At 41.7% G+C, this 23685-nt stretch overlaps 1 protein-coding gene across 2 annotated transcripts; it reads right to left on the bottom strand.

Annotated features, from left to right (window-relative positions):
- Positions 1-9971: 9971 nt before the first annotated feature.
- LOC307211496 (uncharacterized protein) lies at positions 9972-20938 on the bottom strand. Of its 2 annotated transcripts, none has more exons than XM_079968156.1 (4): positions 20856-20938; positions 13145-13306; positions 11974-12456; positions 9972-11290 (listed from the first exon to the last, which is right to left on the bottom strand). In XM_079968156.1, the coding sequence occupies exons 2-4, from the start codon at positions 13295-13297 to the stop codon at positions 10961-10963; spliced, it is 966 nt and encodes a 321-aa protein (XP_079824282.1). In that variant the 5' UTR covers positions 13298-13306; positions 20856-20938; the 3' UTR covers positions 9972-10960. The 2 variants fall into 2 exon arrangements, with proteins under 2 accessions (XP_079824282.1, XP_079824281.1); XM_079968155.1 differs by lacking the exon at positions 20856-20938 and adding an exon at positions 20355-20686.
- Between the last annotated feature and the right edge of the window lie 2747 nt (positions 20939-23685).

The following is a 23685-nucleotide window of genomic DNA, read 5'->3' as shown; positions in this document are numbered from 1 at the left end:
CGCTGTCCGGAGACACTTCCGGGTCACGTGGCCAGCGTGACATCGCTGCTCTGGCGAGCCAGAGCTGCACACGGAAACGCCGTTTACCTTCCCGCTGGTAAGCGGTCCCTATTTATCTACTTGCACCTGGAGGTGCTTTCGAACTGCTAGGTTGGCAGGCGCTGGGACCGAGCAGTGGGAGCGCACCCCGCCGCAGGGATTCGAACCGCCAACCTTTCGATCGGCAAGTCCTAGGCGCTGAGGCTTAAAACCACAGCGCCACCTGCGTCCCTCAAATTCCATTACAGCCAGTTAAATTTGGAGACCCTGTTTGTTTTTTTCCTTTCTTTTTTTAAAGGGGCACATGAATCAATAGCTGAGCTTCACCAGACTCCAGTGGGTGGAAATTTAAAGAGCAAGATTTAGGTCAGCTGTATAGGATGGGTTTTAATGGGTAGGGGAGGATATCTTAATTCCCTTTTATGCCTCCAGGCATCCACATGTATGAGTTAAGAAGAGTTTTAAAATCCCCTTCTTGACAGCCAACTGAAAGCATAGGAATTAGGCTGTAAAGCCTCCTTTTGAGCAAGTCCAGCTAACAAAGTAAACTGGTTTCCCCTTTTCTTACCCTGTTTAACAAAGAAATAGGTTGTTCTCATATGCCTTCAGCTTGACAGTGTGTACATCCATTCAAGGACAGATGGGAGTCTGTTCAACCGGGCATGTCTCAGTGCCAAGAAAAATGTGTGGCAGGTCCTTATCTGAGACACATTGTCTGTAGATGACACAGCCTTGACCACACACTCCGAGGAAGCTCTGCATAGACTCATTGGCCATTTTGCCCAAGCCAGCAGGGGGTTTTGCTTTATCATCCGCCTGACAAAGACCAGCATCCTAGGTCAGGGCATCGCCAGCACTCCACACATCAGCATTGGGGACCACACACTTGTGGTGGTAGACAATTTTGTCTACCTGGGTTTCACCATAACCAGTAATCTCTCCATTGACACTGAGCTGGACAAACGTGTTGGCAAGACAGCTAAGGCAATGGCTCACCTCTCCAAAAAGGTATGAGAGAATGTGATGCTAATGTCCAATACCAAGATGAAGGTATACCAGCCTTGCGTGCCAAGCATGCTGCTTTATATAGCAGTGTGTCGTGGGCAATTTACAACCATCAGGAGCGATGCCTCAATGCCTGCTGCATCAGGAAGATTTTGGGCATTACATGGCAGGACAGAGTCTCAAACAAAGATGTGCTGTCCTAAGCCCACATACCCAGCATGTTCACACTCCTGTCTCAGCTACATCTACACTTGACTGGTCATGTCCACAGAATAAAAGATGGTCGTATCCCCAAGGACGTGCTCTATGGAGAGCTGGCTTCAGGCCCCAGGCCCATTGGCAGACTAACTCTGCATTACAAAGACATCTGCAAATGTGATATGAAGGCTGAAAACATCAACCCCTCCATGTGGGAATCCCCTGCAGACAACCACAGTGCCTGGAGACAGACAGACAGGTCATTATCCATAGAAGTGACCAGAGGAGGAATGGCCGCTGGGAGGAGTGCAGAGAGGAGAAACGCCATGGTGCATATGCAGCAGCACAACCAGATTCCTTCATCTGCCCCAGCTGCAACAAAACATGTCTCTCCTGTATCAATCTCTACTCCACAGCAGGTGTTGTAACTCTCCAACAGTTTGACTCAAAGGCGCACTTCATCATTGTTTCCTGAGATAGACGAATGCCAACCAGGACTGCAGTTCTATCCCACTACCCTGGAAATTAGTGGCCACAAACTCAGTGAGGTTTACTTCTTAGTAAAAATGGATAGGATTATGTTGCAGCTACGGGGGGGGGGGGTGTTTCACCCTTCACATTCCATGGCTTGACACGTCTTGACACAATGGCATAGAAAATTTATTCCCATCATCAAATGACTGGGTCTCGGAGGTTTGAGTAGAAATAAATTCTGCCAATAAGAAACAAGACAGAAACTATTTGCCATTTTGTCTGGAGGATCATGCTTTTCAAAGCACCATATGTTTTTTCAAATTAATTTATGATTAATTTATGAGACAGTCATATAAATTACCTATGAACAGGCATTAACTCAGTTAACAGGAGATCTCCACATCTTAAGCAGATGATGCAAAAGAGCGGCTAAGCTTCTCTTAATGCAAGCTTCCCACCCCCACCCCCCAAACAAATTGGAGTGATATTTCCATAAGTAGAAAAGCTGTAATCTTTAAACGTTCTTTAAATTATATTCTGTGGCTTTGACTGTGTGTGGTGATGTAACTAGCTCTAAATAGCTTATTTAAGCATTTAATGTCATTTTTTTAGTTCTCACTCTTTATATATTTTTATTTCATTGTTCATTTTATGTGAACGAAACATTTTTGTCTAACAGTGTCATAAAAATGATGTAAAGATACAATTGCACATAACATGTGGTGCTTTTGAAAAGCATCCTCCAGGTTGCTGCGTAATATTTCAGCTGTGCGTTGATGACTAAGACCTAATAGTTGAAGCAGTCCAGTGGGGATACATCTGCCAGATATAAATATTTATGAAAGGAAAACGGGGAAGAAAGAATAAGGACCATTAATCATCTCTCATCATAAACCATTAGATGCTAGCGAGGCTCATTTGGAACCAGACACTGTCACACAACCCCACAACCAACAGTGTCATCTTATGCATGTCTCCTCCAAACTAAGTCCACTGAGTTCAATGAAGCTTACTCCCAGGGAAGCAGAATTAGGACTGGTCTAAAAATAAAAAAAAAGAGTAAGAAAATATTGTCCTCCAAGGACTAAGTTACAGTGTAATCCCATCCAATGCTATTGAATATCTGCCTCAAATAAGCAGGAGGTAAATCACTTTAAAAATTCCTATTTTTCTTTGCTAGCTGAGCTCTGGGATGAAAAGGAAGCATCTATGCAATACACAGGGACACAGGTGGCGCTGTGGGTTAAAGCCTCAGCACCTAGGACTTGCCGATCGAAAGGTCGGCGGTTCGAATCCCTGCGGCGGGGTGCGCTCCCGCTGCTCGGTCCCAGCGCCTGCCAACCTAGCAGTTCGAAAGCACCTCCGGGTGCAAGTAGATAAATAGGGACCGCTTACCAGCGGGAAGGTAAACGGCGTTTCCGTGTGCGGCTCTGGCTCGCCAGAGCAGCGATGTCACGCTGGCCACGTGACCCGGAAGTGTCTCCGGACAGCGCTGGCCCCTGGCCTCTTAAGTGAGATGGGCGCACAACCCCAGAGTCTGTCAAGACTGGCCCGTACGGGCAGGGGTACCTTTACCTTTACCTTTATGCAATACACAATTTAGTAAACCCTTAACACATAATAATAAAAGCTTGGATACTATACCTCATGCTTATAACTGTTAAAAACGAATAATACCCAGAGCCATTTGAAGAAGAGAAAACTGATTAATTAAGGCTATATTCAGATGTCACAATAAACTATGATTTAGCATGATAGAAATGAGACTTGGTGAGCCTCAGGCCACACTGCCTGCCCACATCCTCCTCTGGCAGTGCCATGTGGAGGCATCTGAAATCGTTTGCATCTGTTTTTGAATAACCACAGTTTGTTGTGTCATCTGAACTGTGGCTAATCTTAACTATGGTTTCTTTGAAAGAAGCCAGCTTCAAACCATAGTTTATGAAGCTGGCTTGTTTCAAGAAACCATAGTTCAAATTAGCCATAGTTTAGGGTTCAGACAAAATGTTTAACTGTGGTTAATCAAACACAAAGAAAGGCTGTTTATGGTTGCTCTCACAGTACGTACCTAGGGGAACATTTCTCTCAGTTGCAGTGAGAGCTAAGGTCCTTCACAGCAATGCAGTATTGACAGCACGGCTCATTAAAACAAGTGTTTCTTTGGTGAAGACTGATGATCATGCGTGTGATATGTTAGGCCAAGTTGGTATTAGTCAAACGAGATACCGCCTAAAGGGTGCTCATGTGTTTGTTTGTTTTTAAAGCCATCTCCTCTCCACAAAAATCTTCAGCATGAGCTTTCCTTTCCGTGTTTGTGTCACAAAGATCTCTGTCAGCTTCTGCTGAGAATTTTTCTCCCCTCAGTTGGGGATGCTGCTGCACTGCCAGACACAACACAACATCTTCCAACATTCCCGATAATGTGAGGCCCTTCTCCTGCCCACAATTACGTGCAGTTATCCTGCAGCCCACACTCTCTCTGGCGTACAAGCTTGAGGATAAATACTATTTGTGTTGCAAACCTGGAAAGCAGGAGGCCCACTAGTTATCAGGACATCTTCACATCTTTGGGAACAGCTTGCATTGCATGTGGCACCATAGATGGGGAGACAAGAGAGCTTATGGGAATCATATTATTGTGTACAGAATGGTACAGGAGGGATAAGGATCATAGCTGGCTGGGCTGTCTCATTTTGTGTGCTTCTATTCTTCTCCTTTTAAACCTGAGATAATAATGTTATATGACCAGGCACCATAAATACTGCATAGGATAAGAATTAGCTCTACGTCTCCCAGATGTTTCTACTCATAGTTGCCCAGCAAGTGTCCACTTACAATTATCTTTTTTAAAAAGTATTTTAAAAAGCACAAAACTCCAAATTTAGGGCAACTCTTTTCTTTGGACTGAGCTTTAAAGGTAGAATATATAAAAGGAGTCTGAACCAATATGATCAAGAGGAGAACATGATGCAGAAGCTAGCTCTCTTTTGACTCTGACTGCAATTTTCATCATCTGCAGGTCTGGTGCAAGTCAAAGGATTCCAGGTGGTGAGGGAATTCCGGGAGCTGTTAATCAGAGGTCTCAGCAATGCCTTTAGAGACTGCTATATTTATGGAGGGAGATTCATTCCAGTCATCCTGTATTTTTATATTCTCCTGGTTTTTCAACTCTGACTCACTGTGAGCTGTGAATTAGGAAGTCCTTTGTTCAAACCTCTCTTTTATTATAAAGTCACTAGGTGACTTTCGGCAAGCCACTTGCTTTCCCTTTGAAGCAGTAAGCGGCACAAAAGTGAAAAAGAATAAGGGCGATGATCTCGTATCTTGCCAAACTTGTCATAAAAGCAGAGAGAGATGTAGGAGAAGCTGATTCAGTCCAAATGGTGTGCTGCTTACCTGTCACATATGGGGTTGTATCCAGGGTTAGCACAGCTTGGAGTAGACCCATTCAAATTAATGAGCATGACTTACTTAAATTCATTAATTTCAGTGGACAGGGGGAGACTTACCGGTACCCAATTTGAAACTCCATTCAGCTTGGTCATGTGACTAACTCAGCAAAGGATATAATGACAAAAAGGGTGGTACAAGTATACCCCTATTTTAAAAGCTTATTTTCCCTCTGCCAGGCTTGGGATGGCCTGCTGCTGAACTGAGTTTGGAATAGGGGTAAATTTCACTGGTTTGATTTAAGGTAAAGGGACCCCTGACCATTAGGTCCAGTTGCGGACGTCTCTGGGGTTGCGGCGTACAGCTTCCGGGTTATGTGGCCAGCATGACTAAGCCGCTTCTGGCGAACCAGAGCAGCGCACAGAAACACAGTTTACCTTCGTGCTGGAGCGGTACCTATTTATCTGTTTGCACTTTGATGTGCTTTTGAACTGCTAGGTTGGCAGGAGCAGGGACCGAGCAACGGGAGCTCACCCTGTCACAGGGATTTGAACCGCTGACCTTCTGATGGGCAAGCCCTGGGCTCTGGGGTTTAACCCACAGTGCCGCCTGCATCCCTGGTTTCGCTGGTTTGATTTAGTCTGGCATAAATTACACTGGCTTCCCATAGTTTGGATTGCTCTACCCAATAACTTAATAGATTTCTCTCTCTCTCTCTCTCTCTCTCTCTCTCTCTCTCTCTCTCTCTCTCACACACACACACACACACACACAGTGTGAGAGATTACTGTTTTATCTCTTATTCGGAATTATTGGCAATCAAGCCAGAGTTCCTAAACAAATGTATTTGTGGAATGGTTCAACCATAAAAAGTGCATCCCTGAAATTGAACCACAAGAACTGTCACAGCTGTTCCCTTTGGAGGAACCAAACAAATCATGTGAATCAGGATCTAAAATGCAAACCTAGTTCCAAATTGACATTTTGCAGAGCTTTCAGATCTGTGCAAAATTCAAAGGTACTTTCAACATGCTGTTAGTGAAAATAGTGCAGAAATGCATTGGATGTAGCTCATTTAGTGCTGAATGGACAAAGCAATCCCAGGTCAAGGTGCGGCTCTTAAAACCATCCAAATAACAAGGGAATCTCTGAATGGATGCAAGGCAGCTTCATAATAAAAAAATCCTTTCCATTTTTATACGAACCGGAAAGGGGAAAACTCTATAAGCCTCTTTTGTTGAATGCCAAGTTCTGCAGCTCTGTGATATGTGTGACGTTCCAAAGCTTAGTTTCTAACCAGAGTTCAAAGCTAAATTATTAAGTCAGATTCACGGGGAGAGGCAAGAGCTTAGATGTACTGGCGCTGCGTTTCGGTGTAACCATTTAGTCCGTTAAACAGCCTAAAACACACCCTGTTAGCTCTTTATGTAGTTTTCTGCAGCTTGCTTTGCACTTTCATTTTCAAAACTCTGGGGTCTGAGAAAACCTCACTGGAGCAGTGGACACCAGCACCAACGCTTCCCAGAGCACAACTGGTTGTTTCATTAAATATGCCCTTATGGAGTATGGATTCAAAAACGGCTTGTGTCAGCAAGAATCTTGCCATTAACTCAGGGATGGCACATCCTGTTTCACTGTGTGAGGCAAAATGGGAATATGCTGCCCCAGTGAGAGCCACAAAGTGCCAGCAGTGGTGCCAGCTTGCTGAAATATTGTGAGATCTCATGTGCTCTGTGAGATCTCTCCAGAAACCAGTTCCACTGCTGTTTCTCCACATGGGCGCCACTTTTTGGGCTTCAGTGCAGGATTAAAGTTGGGTTTAAAGCAGAGTAAAACAGGGCAATCTGGCCATTGTCCAACAGAGAACTTCTATACTTTGAAAGGGATTTCAAGTCCCAGAAGGCACATGAGGTTTCCAATGGAACCTGATTTGCATGACAGGGGATAGCCTGGACCAAGATAAGCAGGAGGTCCAGGATCCAATCTTTGGCTTGTAGGAACAGGTGAGAAATTCAATTCAGTTTGTATTTAAAAATGAACCTACCTAATCCACACTTTATGAAACATTATATGAACTGAAACCCAGCCATTCCTTGAAATGTATACACAGTGGTACCTCGGGTTAAGAACTTTGCTTCAGGATGAGAACAGAAATTGTGCTCCAGTGGCGTGGCAGCAGCACAAGGCCCCATTAGCTAAAGTGGTGCTTCAGGTTAAGAACAGTTTCAGGTTAAGAACGGACCTTCGAAACGAATTAAGTACTTAACCAAAGGTACCACTGTATTTGTGAAAATAAAATACAAAAAATGAATCCTATTAGGCAAAACTGCATACATATCTGCATATCAGGAGAAATTAGCACTCCAATGCTGAGGAATATGCATGAGGACTTTTTTTTTTTTTTAAGTAGAAACTTATTTGGAAAATGAGCAACTGAGCAAATCCAAAACTGACAGATCTGCCCATTTCTACCTGGCAACTCTGGACAGGGCAAATCCCCTGCTTGAAACCTTGCAGAGATGCTGCTCCCAGATAGTATATATGACAAATATATGGTTATTGGTGGGGTACAAGGCATGTATGAGATTAGAAGCACTCCATCATGTTATAACAGAGAGCTTGAGACAAGTCTTGTGGGTAATAATACCTGGACAATGTCAAAACCATTTCAATAAACACTGGGTATGTAGCAGTGGCAATTTAGATTCAGCCACATTCCCTGCATTTATTTTCAGATATAGAAACAGGGAAGAATGGTTTATTTATTTTGATTTCCCTCCCACTTTGCCTAGTGGATTCCAGGTATCCTCTGATAATTCTTTGAGGTCAGAGGCTTGGCTGAGAGATAGTGACTGGGCCACAAAACAAAACAAACAAAACCCCTCTAGCTAAATACTTTTGGTGGAAGTCAAACTCCTAACAGGGAAACAAAAGGTGGTGGTGGTGATGATGATGGGTACTTTTTCATTTTGATTCAAAATGGAGGCCCATCCAGTCTCTTGTGAGAAGTCCCTGAAGATCCACCAATATAACCCATTTCATTATTAAAACAAAGCATTTTGTTGAGGCTTGTTTTTAAAAATTAACTTTGTGGATTCATGAGATTAAAGGATTATATGAGATCAATGGAAACTACATGGTGTGTTTCTAAGTAATTGTGGATTGTTTTGGAAACTTGAACCACTAATAATATTGAAATATTGAGGTCTCAGAGCAATAATTATGGATTTTTCAAGTAGAAAGATAAAAGTAAACAAGCTCCAGTCTGCCAAGACTTTACTGACATATTTGTCATTCCCAAATGAGGCGTTTTCCTTGGTGAAGGCTATAACGTGCCCTTTTCTAATTCAATGCTGACATATTGAGAAAGTTTTGAGAAATTCACCCTGTGCTCTATTAACTCTGTTACATAGAACAACACAAATGAAAATTTGTTTAGTGAGTATTCTTTACACAAAGAAACTGCAGTTAGCCTTCTTGTTAATGATCTCTATTCTGCCATTGCATGGTTCCATGGGGGAAATATTTAAAAAATAACTTTCCATATGATAATGTGAAGTGAAGTGCTTAATGATTTTGCTTCAGATTTACTTTCATAATCCAGAAAGCCTATAATGCACTTATCTCCAAAATCCTTGATTTCTTAGATTCATTGTTCACATAAATCATACAGAAAAGCCAGTATAGAGGAGCTAATTTTAGATATATCCCGTAGCTAGAAATGAGGGCTTTATTTGATCCTCTGAATGTTTTGAAATGCAAAAATTAAGCTTCATGATAATCTTTTAGGTTTGTTTTTTTTGTACAACTCTTCAGCATCATTCCCTCTAACAGAAAATTTAGGAGGCTGAGTGTTGACAAGATTAGGGCCACAGTGGGACCACTGAGAATCTTAGAGCAAGGCAGTGCTTTTTTCTAAAAAAATGTTTAGGGGTACTCTCATTTTCCTACTCAGATTGAAATATTGCCCCTCAATGAGGCCAAACTTAGATTCACAAAATGTTTAGGGGTATGCATACCCCTGCATCCCTCCCCCCGAAAAAAAGCAGTGGAGCAAGGTACAGTGGTACCTCGGCTTAAGTACCGTATTTTTCGCTCTATAAGACGCACCAGACCACAAGACGCATCTAGTTTTTGGAGGAGGAAAACAAGAAAAAAATATTCTGGATCTCAGAAGCCAGAACAAGAGGGATCGCTGCTCAGTGAAAGCAGCGATCCCTCTTGCTGTTCTGGCTTCTGGGATAGCTGCGTGGCTTGAATTCGCTCCATAAGACGCACACACATTTCCCCTTACTTTTTAGGAGGGAAAAAGTGAGTCTTATAGAGCAAAAAATACGGTACTTAATTCGTTCTGGAGGTCCATTCTTAACCTGAAACTGTTCTTAACCTGAAGCACCACTTTAGCTAATGGGGCCTCCTGCTGCTGCCACGCCGGCAGAGCATGATTTCTGTTCTCATCCTGAAGCAAAGTTCTTAACCCCAAGTCTAGGTTAGCGGAGTCTGTAACCTGAAGCATATGTAACCTGAAGCGTATGTAACCCGAGGTACCACTGTATTTGAAAGTGACTGAGTGGCAAAATCAAAACAGATTCCATTATCCGTTCCCAATTTTGGCTGCAACTCTAGTTACCACAAGATTTTTTGGCATGCCTAAAACCAGTTGGGCTTATTGCTTATGCCTAAGGAATTGCTTATAGTACATGATGCAGTTTTAAACAGGTCTGATCCTGTACAGTGTTTGCGTGGAAGTCTGTCTGAAGCCATTTTTAAGCTGCTCTGGGCTTCTGGGAGGAAAAATTTGTCCAATTATATGTGGTTGCTAGAACATATTGGGTTACTTATGAACACACATTTTAAAACATGGCACATTAATAAATAGTTGTATTTATTAAGTTTTTATACAAAATAGTCCCTCCCTATCCATAACTCATATCAAATATAACAAAATACAGGAACTGTTTTTTGTTGTTTTTTATCATGGAGAAAAATAGGATTGCTTGAAAGATGTCTTATCAGCAGTCATACTAGTAATTTGAAGACTTCTACATCTTCTTCAAAGGCTCCATGCCTCTCCTTTCTTCTCCCACATTTTTCTAAACTCTGACAAAGAATCAGCTGGTAAAGATGGCAATGAATAATGCATCTTTCATTCCTACAGACTGAAAGTTGCTCTTTAGTGGGCAATTACAAAACCTCTGTTACATACTGAATCTTTGTTATGCTGTTGGCCAGGATGGAGAATTGGTCAAGTTGTCCCTGTCTTCTTTCTGTAACAGGAGTGCTTGTAGAGGGAATTGTCAGTGGCAGCAACCAGAAATGATTGCTCATTAGATTAAGTACACTAGTTTTTCATCTGCAGTATATTATCCTCCATGCCTCAGTATGCAAATTCTACACTTTTTGCCCCTGAACTATTTGGTTGCAGAAAGACTTCTCTTCTCAGATTTTCTCAGCTTGAGTTTTTGTGGTAGAGAGAGAAGCTAAATCTCAAACCACATATTACCAACTTCTTATTTTAAACAGTGGTATGGGGGGGGGCGTATTTTGGGAGCTTGCCTTGATAATGACAAAATTCTTCTTTCCTTCAACAATTTGAGAGTCTGATTGATCATCTATAGGGTTGGCAGTTTTTTAAAAAAATGATAACTTTTTCATCTCCTTTATCTTCTGCCAGAGATGGTCAATTTCTTCAAGTTCAAGCAAAAGCTAGTTGAACATTTTTCCCATTTTTTTCAATGGCTCAACTTAATATGAATAACAGTTTCTTATTAAAATGTTTCAATATAAATTATTACTAGGCCGTGCAATGGTAAGAGTCCTTAAAACCATGCCTGTGGTTTCAATCCCAGTGGAGTCAGCACACCGAATAGCCATTCTCATTGTCCCTAGTTTCCGGTAAAGTTCCTTCACTTTCCATACCAAACATTTCCAGTGCATCTCTGCTGCTACAGAGTGCATTACCTGAGGCTTCTGGGCCGAGAAGCAATTTCCCATACGTTCTATAATATGGAAAGTAACCACTGTCGGAAGGTGATTGCCTCAGGTTTAAAATTTCATCAAAGAGAGAGAGGTCAGAATCACAGGACTCAATGATGGAGTCAGTTAATACTTGGTTTTCAGTGAACTGAAGACTCTCAGAACATTGGCTGGTATCCTCTGATGTTTCACAGTTTTCCTGAATAACCTGAAAACATAAAGGGGTGCGTGGTCAAAATTCATGGATTATGTGAACTAAGGACCAGTCCCTAATAACTGTGGACTACTTTGGGATGCTCTTTCAGAAATCTATGGGCCTCAGATCTGTGAAGTGTGAGTGTTGGAACCTCTCTGTCATTATTATTTATGTATCCCTAATGGGCATGAAAATATTGTAACAAATAAAAAAATTGACAAAAGAAGCAATAATTCTTCCAAAATAATAAACAGATAAGAGTATAGAGTTCCCAGGGAGTGGTTAGACAACCTCACACCTCTAAATTGCCAACTTGCATATTGGCTTTTCTCTTTGTAAAAAAGACTACAGGTGTTTTAATACACATAATTATATGTAATGTTTAGTTAGGCCCTAAATCTCATAGGTGAGCAGCGACAGAAATGATGTTCTGCCATCCATAAAGATAATAATAATAATAATAATAATAATAATAATAATAATAATAATTTATCATTTATACCCTGCCCATCTGGCTGGGTTTCCCCAGCCACTCTGGGCGGCACCCAATCGAATATGAAAAACACAGTACAGCATTAAACATTAAAAACTTCCCTAAAGAGCGCTGCCTTCAGGAATCTTTTAAAAGTAAGATATAAAGGAAATTATTGTATGATATTGGGTTCAGTGTAAGATTTGGCCTTTCTTGTACTTACAGGACCTTCAGATACTTCCTCAGTTTCACAGCTAATTTCACTCTTGATTTCCTCTGCATTGTTTGCCACACTCCCTTCGCTCTCTGCTCCACTGTGTATTTCACTGGGAAGATCTGAGCTGCCAAAGTATTCCTCATATGTTCTATAATATGGAAAATATCCCGTGGTGAGACTCACATCCTTTAGAGGCTCATCTTCATACTTAGGATTAAAGACACAGCCATCGCTTTGAACTACTTCTTCTGCGTTCTCATGGCTCAATTCTATATTTACCTGCAGAGGGATTTCTACAAGGTTTGAGTATGTCCTGTAATAAGGTATGAACTCATTACAGGGCGCCACATCACTTGAGAAGAACAAATCATTAAAAATGGTCCACTCGGTATTGAAATCCTCAGCACTATTCTCAACTGACTTGGAGGTTTCTTGACAGGAGAGAGTTGGTGCTCTTTCCTTTGTTTCTTTCAAACTTTCTTGGCTTTTCTAGAAAGAAAATGACAAAGGTTAATGTACTGAAAGGTCCACAATCATAATTTCATACATCAACGATCTATTATCTAATAACAATGATCACACCACTTGTAAGCAGAGATGTAAGAATGCATTGTTTTCCATTCCTCCCAGTAACCGTCTCATGCAACAGTGTTTCCACTCTGCTGCAGTTCGTTCTATGCTGAAACCAATATTACATCTCTGAACATTGTGAGGTGGGGAGAGCGCTATTGCTCAGTGCAGAGCATCTCCTTTGCATGCTAAAGGTCCCAGGTCCAATTCCTGGCATCTCTAGGTAGGGCTGGGTGAGAAACCTGCCTTAAACCCAGTGAGGCATCTTTTGCATGCTGCTGAGCAGAGAGCCAGGCAGGCATAGAGAGGATCCCTTGGAGGTTGCTATAGAGAGGGAGGGGCCTGACATAGAGGGCTAGGGAGTGAAAGGGGAGCCACAAGCCAGTCTGGACAACAGTGTCACTAAGACAGGGGCAACCTTTAGAAGTCTCTCTGTGTTCTTTGTTCTGCTTTCCTTCATAAAGAAACTAACTGTAAGTTAGCCAAGTGTTTCACTCTTTTTCTCTCATCTGTGAATGACGTGCTCTCCTTGTCGGCTCCCTGACATTGAAGGGCTAGGTCCTGGAGGGTGCCTGCACTTTTTTCACAGAATTAGAGGAGGCCATACCTCCTTTGACTGCAACCTTTTCTTTAACTTCCCAGTGTTCTTCCAGGGTGAAATCCCATTTTTCTGTTTCCTCATGAATCGGCAGCGTGCTTTGTGCTTATAATTCCTTTCATCCTGGGTTACTTTAGCCTCTGAGTTGTCCTCTTCCTTCATCGTGTGTAGCTTTAAGATGGAAATAAACAAAAAAGTCATCACGTGTGTGCTCCATGAATTTAGACACCAAAACCAGACGCTAATATCCATAAAATCACAGTTAGGATACACCCACTGAGACACCTTTACTATGAAACTAGCTAACTGCAAGTCCATGCAATGGGTAAGAGGTTGGCAGCACAAAGCCTCTTCTTCTAACAAAGGGAAGGAGTTGTGAGCGGGAGCCGGTTCCAGCGTTGGCAGGGGGGCATATTTGCCCCCCCTGCATCAGATATTCTGGCTGCCGCACCATGCCCTTCAGCCAGCCAATAGAGCTGGCTTGTGGGCGGGGTTTAGCTGCGTTTAAGCGGCCATAGCAGCGCTGTGCCCCTCATGCCACTTCCTGAATTCGACGGATCACCCTCCCTTTAGGTCACATCTATGCTTTTGACCTTGCTATGGAGTTTGGTTGGTTGCCTTGGTTGCCCAGGGGGCCTGGTAGGAATTTTATCCATTTGGCAAATTGGTACCAGCCTCTTGGTTTTTGCCTACCTCATAGCAAATCGTCACAACTTTTCAAGTATTGGTGGTTGGGCATTGGAATATGTGCGGTATGTCAGAAGGCAGGTTGTAGCCATCACCTGCCCCTCCCCTTGTTGGGTATTCCGTTAAAGGGATCCAGCAGTCGTGGATCCTGTCCAATGCCCTGCTGGTGGCTACGGCCATTACATGACCCCCGGTGACGCCAGGGGAAGCTTCCTGTTGTACCTGCATCATCAAGCTCCTCCCACTGGTTGTTAACCCTTGAATGACTCCCTGCTGAGCGGGGTGGAATCATGTATAGATTGTTTGATGCCTAAGCCAATACCACTCACATGCTGTAACCATTAACCTAAAATACTTGGGTCCTTGTGTTTTATTTATCACTTAGCGGGTGGTGGGTCCTTGACTCACAAAAGGAAAGACTGAAGGACAGCCTGGCATGACAAGGACCTTCTCGTTCCTCTGGTTTGCAATAATAGAAGTGTTGCAGCCCTAAGGGGATTCCAGGAGGGTTTCAATACACCTTTGCCCATAAGCAATGCAGAAAAGGGTTTTTTAAAATATATATATATATATATATATATATATATATATATATATATATATTACTTTTCCAACAATTTAAACACTACAAAAAAGAACAATACAATACAAAAACACTACATAACACTAACACATTAAACTAACAAAACAAAACAAAAACAGTTTAAAACACATCAAATAATTTCAATATCTTATCTTTCATTCACTTATTTCCGCAACCTCCTCACACCTCCCGTTTTGTATTCCACTTCTATTAATTGTTTCAGCAATTCCTTTCCATCTTCCTCTGTTTTCTATCCTATAATTATCTTAGCACATTCTAACCTTATTTTTTCCTTTAATACTCTATTAATCTATTTATACTTAATTCCTTATAACATTTCTACTAAAGCCATATAACTTCATTCCAACATTTTTCTAGCATTCATTAATTTTACAGTATTTCCATAAATAATCTTTAAACTTTTTCCAGTCTTCTTCCACGACTCTTCTCCCTGGTCTCGGATTCTGCCAGTCATTTCCACCAATTCCATATAGTCCATCAACTTCATCTGCCATTCTTCCCGGGTGGGTAAATCTTGTGTCTTCCAATACTTCGCGATGAGTATTCTTGCTGCTGTTGTTGCATACATAAAAAATATTCTATCCTTCTTTGGCACCAATTGGCCGACCATGCCCAGGAGAAAGGCCTCTGGTTTCTTCAGGAAGGTATATTTGAATACCTTTTTCATTTTGTTGTAAATCATCTCCCAGAATGTCTTAATCCTTGGGCATGTCCACCAAAGGTGAAAGAATGTACCTTCAATCTCATTACATTTCCAACATTTATTATCGGGCAAATGGTAAATTTTTGCAAGCTTGACTGGTGTCATGTACCACCTATAAATCATTTTCATTAAGTTTTCTCTTAGGGCATTACATGCCGTAAATTTCATACCTGTGGTCCATAACTGTTCCCAGTCAACCATCATTATGTTATGTCCAACATCTTGTGCCCATTTAATCAGATCAGATTTCACCATTTCATCCTGAGTGTTCCATTTCAACAGCAAGTTATACATTCTTGACAAATTCTTAATTTTTGAATCTAACAATTCTGTTTCCAATTTTGATTTTTCCACCTGGAAGCCAACTTTTTTGTCCAAATTGTATGCCTCCATTATTTGATAATAATGGAGCCAATCTCACACTTTATTTTTCTATTTTTCAAAACTCTGCAATTTTATTCTGTCTCCATCTTATTCCAAAATTTCCCAATATTTCGGCCACAGTTTTTTCTGTGCCTTCGCTTCCATTGGTGACAACCATCTTGGGGTTTTCTTTTCTAACAAATCCTTATATCTTATCCAAACATTAAACAATGCTTTTCTAACAATATGATTTTTAAAAGCTTTGTGTGCTTTTACCTTATCATACCACAAATAAGCATGCCAGCCAAAAGCATTATTGAAACCTTCTAGATCCAACACGTCAGTGTTTTCAAGAAGCAGCCATTCTCTCAGCCAGCAAAAAGCAGCTGATTCATAATACAGTTTAAGGTCTGGCAGGGCAAATCCACCTCTTTCTTTAGCATCAGTTAATATCTTAAATTTTATTCGAGGCTTCTTGCCCTGCCAAACAAATCTGGAAATATCTTTCTGCCACTTCTTGAAACAATCCATCTTATCCAAAATTTGCAATGTTTGAAACAAAAACAACATCCTTGGCAGCACATTCATTTTTATCACCGCAATTCGACCTAACAATGATAACTTCAAATTTGTCCATATTTCTAAATCCTTTTTCACTTCAATCCAACATTTTTCATAATTATCCTTAAATAAATTCACATTTTTGGCAGTCATATTAACCCCTAAATATTTCACTTTCTTAACCAATGTTAGTCCTGTCTCCTCCTGAAACTTCTCTCTCTCATTCACAGTTAAATTTTTCTCTAAAACCTTAGTTTTCATCTTGTTCAATTTAAAACCTGCTACCTGTCCAAATTCTTGAATCAGTTCCAATACCCTTTTAGTACTAGATTCTGGCTCCTGTAAAGTCAATACTAAGTCGTCAGCAAATGCTTTCAGTTTGTATTGTTTAGCTCCCACTTGTATACCTTTAACCTCTTGGTCCTTTCTAATCAATTGTGTTACTTTACATTCCTCAGCAACGGCTTTCTCCCTAGCTTCCTCCGCAGTCTGCCGTATCAAAGTAGATTCCTGAATCAATTTCTGGATGGTTTCTGTATTGTTATTCACCTTTTGTCCCAAATTATTTATACTGATAGTTGCAGCATCCACTTTCGCATTTGTCGCATCTGTTTTCTTATTAAGCTATTCCAGTGAATCATTTATCTTATTTAATGCAACCGCTAAGGCCTCTTCTGTCGACATTCCTCTTGGTTTTGAGTGTACTGGTACAGAAGCAGCCACAGAAGAAGCAGGGAGGCCTGGTGTTGAGCCTCTCCTGGGTTGCTGCAAAGTCCTCCCAGACCGTAATGTTTTTTCTGCAGTTGGCTGGTCTGTTTTTTCCTTTCCATTTGCCACAGCACTTAAAAGATTCAAGGTCAATCCCAGAGTCTCACAGTTTTTTATCTTGCAGCTGGAAATTCCCCTAGCCCAGCTCTTGTAAAGCAACCAGTTTCAGAGGCTTCCACTAGGGGGAAACAGTTTCTATTTATATTAATCAATAACGTCCTCTTTTAAACACAGTTCAAAGAATCCAAAGTTAGTTTCAGTTTTCAGTTACTTTTACTCCTTTTTAAAAGCAGCCGGAGACAGTAGAAACAATGTATTTCTCTTATTAGCTAGCTGTCAATGAATGTTCTATGCACTGTCAATGAACATTCCAAATACGTCAGTCCTGCTAGCAGCCCGTTTCCAGGGTCAGAGCGGCGGTATTTTAACTCTCTTCGCTCTCTCCTGCAGGCATATTCAGTCCACAACTCCCCCCCCTTCTCCTGCCTCCAAGGGGGGGGGGGTTAATGTTCTTTACAGATGGAAATTTAGTCTTTTACAATAGGCTTTCCAAGACTTCAGCTTGCAGCCTCATTGCTTCAGTCTATTTACAAAAGGGGAAGGCAGACTTCCTGTATTGAACCTCCCCGTTACGATACCAAATTAAACGTTTAAAAATCCAATTCTCCCGCCTCAGCTCTACTCACGGGTAGTTACTTTAGAATCAAATTGTGCACAGGAAAAAGTCAGCGCTCTCTGGCAACAGCTATGCGGCTTCGCTCCATGGAAAAAGCAAACGATTCGAAGCACCGCGCCTCTCACCCCACATCGCTCCGGACCCCCGAAACTGGGTTTCCCCGTGAGTAAGGGAGGCGCAAAAGGTGCCCACCGAATCCCATGCTCACAGGCTTCTCCCGCCTGTGATTTTTTGCGGGTCTCTGCCTTCGCCGTGGTGGCCAGACCCAAATTCCCACGGGGCAAATTCCTCCCGATCAAAGGAATTCCGCCATTACCGGAGGCACCAACCCGCAAGTCTCTGGGGTTTTAGTCCCTGGTGCTTTTCCGAGGATTTTGTGATGCTGCCCTTACCAGCACAACTGGAAAATCAGGGATGACTATTTTTATGATTATTTACTAAATACATCCATTGCTTTTTCTTGTCACAGGCAGCTCAAAGCGACTTTCCAATAGTGTGGGATATCAATAACTTGGTGCAACATTGTGTAACCTCTCAGAAAACAAATCAGAATAAATTATCAATAACAGTCAACATTGTACAACTTCCTGCAAACTTTGTGTAGGCATAACAGGGCAAAAACTCCATAAAAAGGTCACCTGGAAGCGCCCTGAGTCATTGGTCCAAATGCAACTAGTCAAAATCATGGCCAAATCCCTATTCTACTGGAACCCTGAGCTCACCAACTCAAACAGCTCTTTTTGCTTTGTACATTCAACCCATCTAATGGCAAATAATGGATATGTCTGTATTCTGAACCCCATAACATTATGGGGCTTCATTGAACCTTCTCACAAAGGCTTGCAAGTAAGCTCTCTGCAATATTTTAAAAAGTTTCTCCTATTTGTATTAATCTAGTTCAGCTGATTTGTCATCGTTCATATGCTGTATAAAAAGATAAAAACATTTCACTCCTTTAATTTCCCCAGAGCTGACACTGTTTTCTCATTTGTCTTGATCAGACCCATCACCCTTCAGCCAAGTTAGTGTGTAAAACAGAAGCCTTGGTTTTGTAACCTTTGTAAACATTGAATTCATTCCACGTTCCCATTTTTGTTGTTGCTGCTCTTCCCTTTTCTTACTCTGGGAGATGCACGCATGACTCAGCTCCGTCCCAACAGGATGTAGCACATTCCATCTTCCACCCACTCTTTGCATAATATGGTCCCATTTGGCATCATTCTCCCAAACAAGTTAAAAATGCACTTGTTTGTGCATACAGGCCTTTGGGGAAAGGGGACTGGGACTGTTATTTCCCTCCTGCTGTTCTGTATAGTTATACTGCTATCCTGATAGTATTTTTGTACAGCTGTTTAAAATGTTTAAACTGGATTGCTGGGCTAGATGGTCCTTTGGGCCCCTTCCAACTCTACAATTCTGATTCTATGTGTATGCCACTCTGGGTTCCTATGGTAGGAAGATGTTAGAATTCCTGCTCCATGATTGCAGTCATGGAATTTTTGTCTATCACATGATGGTATGTGTTTTGACTCCACAGAGTGGGAAGTGATGGAGACAGGATGTTTGTGTTACTGTGCTCCAGTGGGGTAAAAATATAAGGAATAAATATAGATGCCACATTATGTCATTATAGGGAATAGAAGGCCCATGCATAGCTTTTCATAGCCTTTCCTATGTCTGCTCAGTTAAGCAAACAGGAGGACGCAGCGATCAGTGGCTATGTTCTACCTCCAGCCCTGCCCCCGCCTGCTCTCCGCCCCATGGTGCTGGAGCATGAAGCTCCACTACTGACTGCATGCCTCTGAAAGCCCAATGCATGGGGACAGTGCAACTGTGTCTTTGTTGCTGTCCTCTCACAGACATCTGGTTGGCCACTGTGAGAACAAGACCCTGGACCAGATGGGCCATTGGTCTGATTCAGAAGGGTTCATATGTTACACTACCATATTCTGGAACTGCTGGGTGTACATATCCTAAAGCCGAGAGGAAGCACATAAATGTGTATGCAGTAGGCGGGGCCGGCCCAAGACATTTTGGCACCTGAGGCAGACCACAGAAGATGCCTCCCTCCTTACTGGGGAAGAATAGGTGAATATCTACATCAGGAAGAAGGGGAGAATAAAGATCTACATCTGCCTCTCCTGTGGCTCCTGCCACCTGAGATAGTTGCCTCACCTTGCCTCTTGAGTGGACCGGCCCTGGCAGTGTAGGTATGATCAGCAGTGGTAGACATTTCCACCACACTGTGCTGCTCCTGCCCTCCCAGTAAGCAGTAGCAACACAGGCAACAGGAGGTCAGGAGCTCCCTGCAGCTCACTACTGAGTCTGTTACAGTCAATTTCCCCCCCCCCCAAAGAAAACCCCCACTCCCATTGATTTGAATGGTAGAGATTTAAGCATGTGCTCAATGGTCTCACTGAAATCAATGATGCTTAAATGTGCTTTGTTTGAATTGTTTCTTGGTTGTGTCTGTGTGAGGCTGTATGATATAGAATATAGGAAACTGCCTTATATTGAATCAGATAATTGATTGATCTAGCTCAGGATTACCTGCACTGATTAGCACTGGCATAGCCACACTCCGGCCCTCCAGATGTTTTGGAACTACAATTCCCATCATCCCTAGCTAACAGGACCAGTGGTCAGGGATGATGGGAATTGTAGTCCCAAAATCTGGAGGGCCGGAGTTTGCCTATGCCTAGATTAGCAGCTTCTCCCCTGGGTTTCCAACAAGTTTATTTCCCAGCCCTGCTTTGAGATGCTGTGGATTGAACCTGCGACCTTTGGCATGTGTTCTGGAAGGATAAAAACAAAAGACCACACTGCTTGCATTTATGCATGAGAGTGATAAAAGCACCTCCATTGTCTTCTCTTCCTTTTCTAACAATTCCTAGCAGCTACACTGGATGCGATTCCTTTCCAGATGTAACAGTAACTGAAATACACCAACGCTCACACAGAAAGTCACATTTTTGTAAGGTCTATCTTTGATCTACTAGTGTTTGAAGATTTTTCATCCACACCAACTCCCAAGTGGGTTCTTCTCTTTCAAGCCAAAGACTGTTCTCCAAGAAATGTTTCTTTGAAGGCAACTTCAGGGCATCCTATAAAGACTTCACAGAGCAAAAGCCCACACATTTCAAAATAAGCTAGAATCATTGGAGAATGGAGAGGATAAAGACATTTTCTGAACTCAGGAAATTCTGGTTATATTGCTTCCTTTTTCTTTCTTTAGACTATTCCTAATTTTGTATCTCAAACATATGTCAATGAAGTGTGGGTGTGGGTGTAAGAGGAGTGTGTGAGAGATTTTCAAGGACTCATAGATATATTCAGCTTTCCCCTTTTCATAGCTTACCTTCTGTCAAACCACAGACCTATGAATAGTAGAAGGATTCAGTCATGACATCAAGACGGCAGTTTGTTCTCTCCTTTGGTGAGGTCATAAGTAAGGTTCCAAGAGGCTTCCAACAAGACCAGCTGCATGGAGATTGAGACGAAGATCAGAAGATTCCCCATTTTCCTTTCCTCACATTGTGTCTGACCATGCCATATTCCTTGATAATACCAAAAAGTGCTGCTAAGCTTCAGATATATACATTGTTCATCTTCTTTTGGACCCGATCCTTGTTGTATTTCTTCAAGAAACATTATTATACTGGAACTTTGAAATCTCTTGTTCTGGTGTATATTTCAAAATAAGTTAGGTACAAAGGTACAATATGGTGGCACATTGTGAGACCAATAATGCTGGGTGTTTGCTGAACTACCGATATACAACCTCTCATTTATTGTGCAAGTGTGGTGGTTCAGTATCTATGCCATACTATGCCTGAATTGGTTGGACAGAGAAAACATCCCTCTTCAGCAGTTTGGGCTATTGCAGCAAGTTACCCCTACTGGATCGCACACAAGGCCAAGCTTTTTAAAAATTGAAACTGGAATGGGGGCCTGTTTGGCATGCAGTGGAGAAACTTACCTAGTGTTGCCAGTACAGTGGTACCTCGGGTTAAGTACTTAATTCGTTCTGGAGGTCCGTTCTTAACCTGAAACTGTTCTTAACCTGAAGCACCACTTTAGCTAATGGGGCCTCCTGCTGCCGTTGCAACGCCAGAGCATGATTTCTGTTCTTATCCTGAAGCAAAGTTCTTAACCTGAAGCACTATTTCTGGGTTAGCGGAGTGTGTAACCTGAAGTGTATGTAACCTGAAGCATATGTAACCCAAGGTACCACTGTATATAGATAATTAAGATGGACTCAGATGGACTGGGTTCAATTTTTAGTGAAATATGAAGCTTTTTAGATTGCCTTCAGTAAGTCACTTATCTCCCTGCCTTTTCTACCTTACAGGGTTCTTGTGATGATGAACTGGGATATTTCATGCACCTGTAAATATAAATACAAGCACATTTTCAAACACTTGATTATTATTACTTCTTAATGTTCAGTCCATTCAGTTTACTGCTCCACCAAAAGCGGTTTTATCCATTGAGATTGTGAGTTACGCAAGATGGGGAGAGGCATTGCATAACATTTGTAGGCAAGACAAAAGAAACGTATGGTGGATCCCTTCAGATGTTTAGGTTCCATGTGTTACTGGAAGGCTCACTTTTTTCGGAAAAGTTTTCATGTGCATCAGTCCATTGGAAAACACATTAATACTTTAATATTAGCCTGGTCAATAGCACAATCTTAGGTTTTTGTTGTTTTTCTTAGTATAACTTCCAGATTTCTGTTTGGAAATACATTCCAAGCTATTCCATCTGTGTTCACAGCTGGCTAAATAATTCCAACTCCTTCTTGAATAGAACAGGGTGTTAGTTTGGGCTAAAACAACACAGCCCTCTTTAAACGTACAAAAAGTATATGATGAACTTCAAAGAGAACCACCAGGTACTGAACAAACTACTGAAGATCAAAACCTGGATGGAAACAGATTATTTCTGCGCAAGGAAACAAATGCTTGATTTCTGTTAGAAATCAAGCCATTATGACCAATGGTTAGGGAGGACAGGAGTTGTATCTGAACAACATCTGGAGGGACACAGATTCCCAATCCCTTATTTAGATCTTTAAACTACAAATTGATAAAAAGCAGGGAGGGGGGAATCCATCCTTTTATAGTTAAAACAAGCAAATCATCAGTTATTTATAAAAATGCATACTTGGCAGGAAGGGGAAAAATCTGTCACGGAAGAACGGAGAACCTACTGAAATATTTCAGGTGCCCTCTTGTTCCCTTTAAAACATGGTTGCCATTAATTCTGTTCTTTTTCAGGACAGAATAATGGGTGTAATCTCTCCCACTGACCAGCTGTGACGGCGCCTCTGGTTTAGACCCCTTCTTCAAAACAAAGGCTTCTATTATTATCATCTGATTTTAAAATATGGATGTAGGTTTGTATCTGATACACACAACCCAGGTCAAGTCATAACATCTGTTTTATTTTATTGGTTCTTGTACGAATCTTTCTTTGAAAGGAGATCATTAATTTTCTTCTACATGGAATCCATAAGTCAGGCTCCTCTCAACACAGAGAAATGAGGGAAGTATTTGTTCTTGTGTCTTCTGCAAGGTACACTTGTTCCCCCCTAAAATAGGCACTGTAACTGAAACATTTTGTGTGTGTGGAACAGGCCAGATAAAATGACTAATACTGTCTTTTACTACACATTTGCACACACATATCAATTCCAGTAGGACAAGGGGCAATTTACATCTCAGTTTTTTTATGAATCAGTAAACCCCATTCATTAAGTGTGTGTTTTCATGATAGAGGTGAATGCTGAGGCATATGTTATATATGAAAGCCAGTGTGGTGTAGTGGTTGAGTATTGGACTAGAATCCGGGAGACCAGAGTTCAAATCCCTAGTCTGCCATGAAGCTGGCCTTGGGCCAAACAATGCTTCTCAGGCTAACCTACCTCACAGGGATGTTGTGCGGACTAAATGTGGAGCTCACTATCTTGACCTCCTTTGAGAAGAAGTGGGATATAAATGCAATAAAGAAAACAAAACAATAAAATATGGCATAGGTACTAGAATCAACTGAAATTCAAATTGCTATGGTTAGTGCCAGAGAAGCAGAGCAACATCCAGGATGTTTTTAGAGCAAGACAGTGCAAGCATTGTGTGTTAGAATTCATGCAAGTCTTCAAGGACTTCAAGATCAGTAGGGATGGACTA

The sequence above is a fragment of the Podarcis cretensis genome, assembly GCF_951804945.1.
Source record: "Podarcis cretensis genome assembly, chromosome: 2".
Taxonomy (NCBI): Eukaryota; Metazoa; Chordata; class Lepidosauria; order Squamata; family Lacertidae; genus Podarcis; species Podarcis cretensis.
This window is presented reverse-complemented; position numbering and strand designations above follow the sequence as displayed.

Coding starts and splice junctions, on each gene's coding strand:
- LOC307211496 (XM_079968155.1), bottom strand. Junction 12,457..13,144: donor AAAGGTTGCAGTCAAAGGAG/GTATGGCCTCCT, acceptor TTTTCTTTCTAG/AAAAGCCAAGAAAGTTTGAA. Junction 11,291..11,973: donor AGGAAGTATCTGAAGGTCCT/GTAAGTACAAGA, acceptor TTATGTTTTCAG/GTTATTCAGGAAAACTGTGA.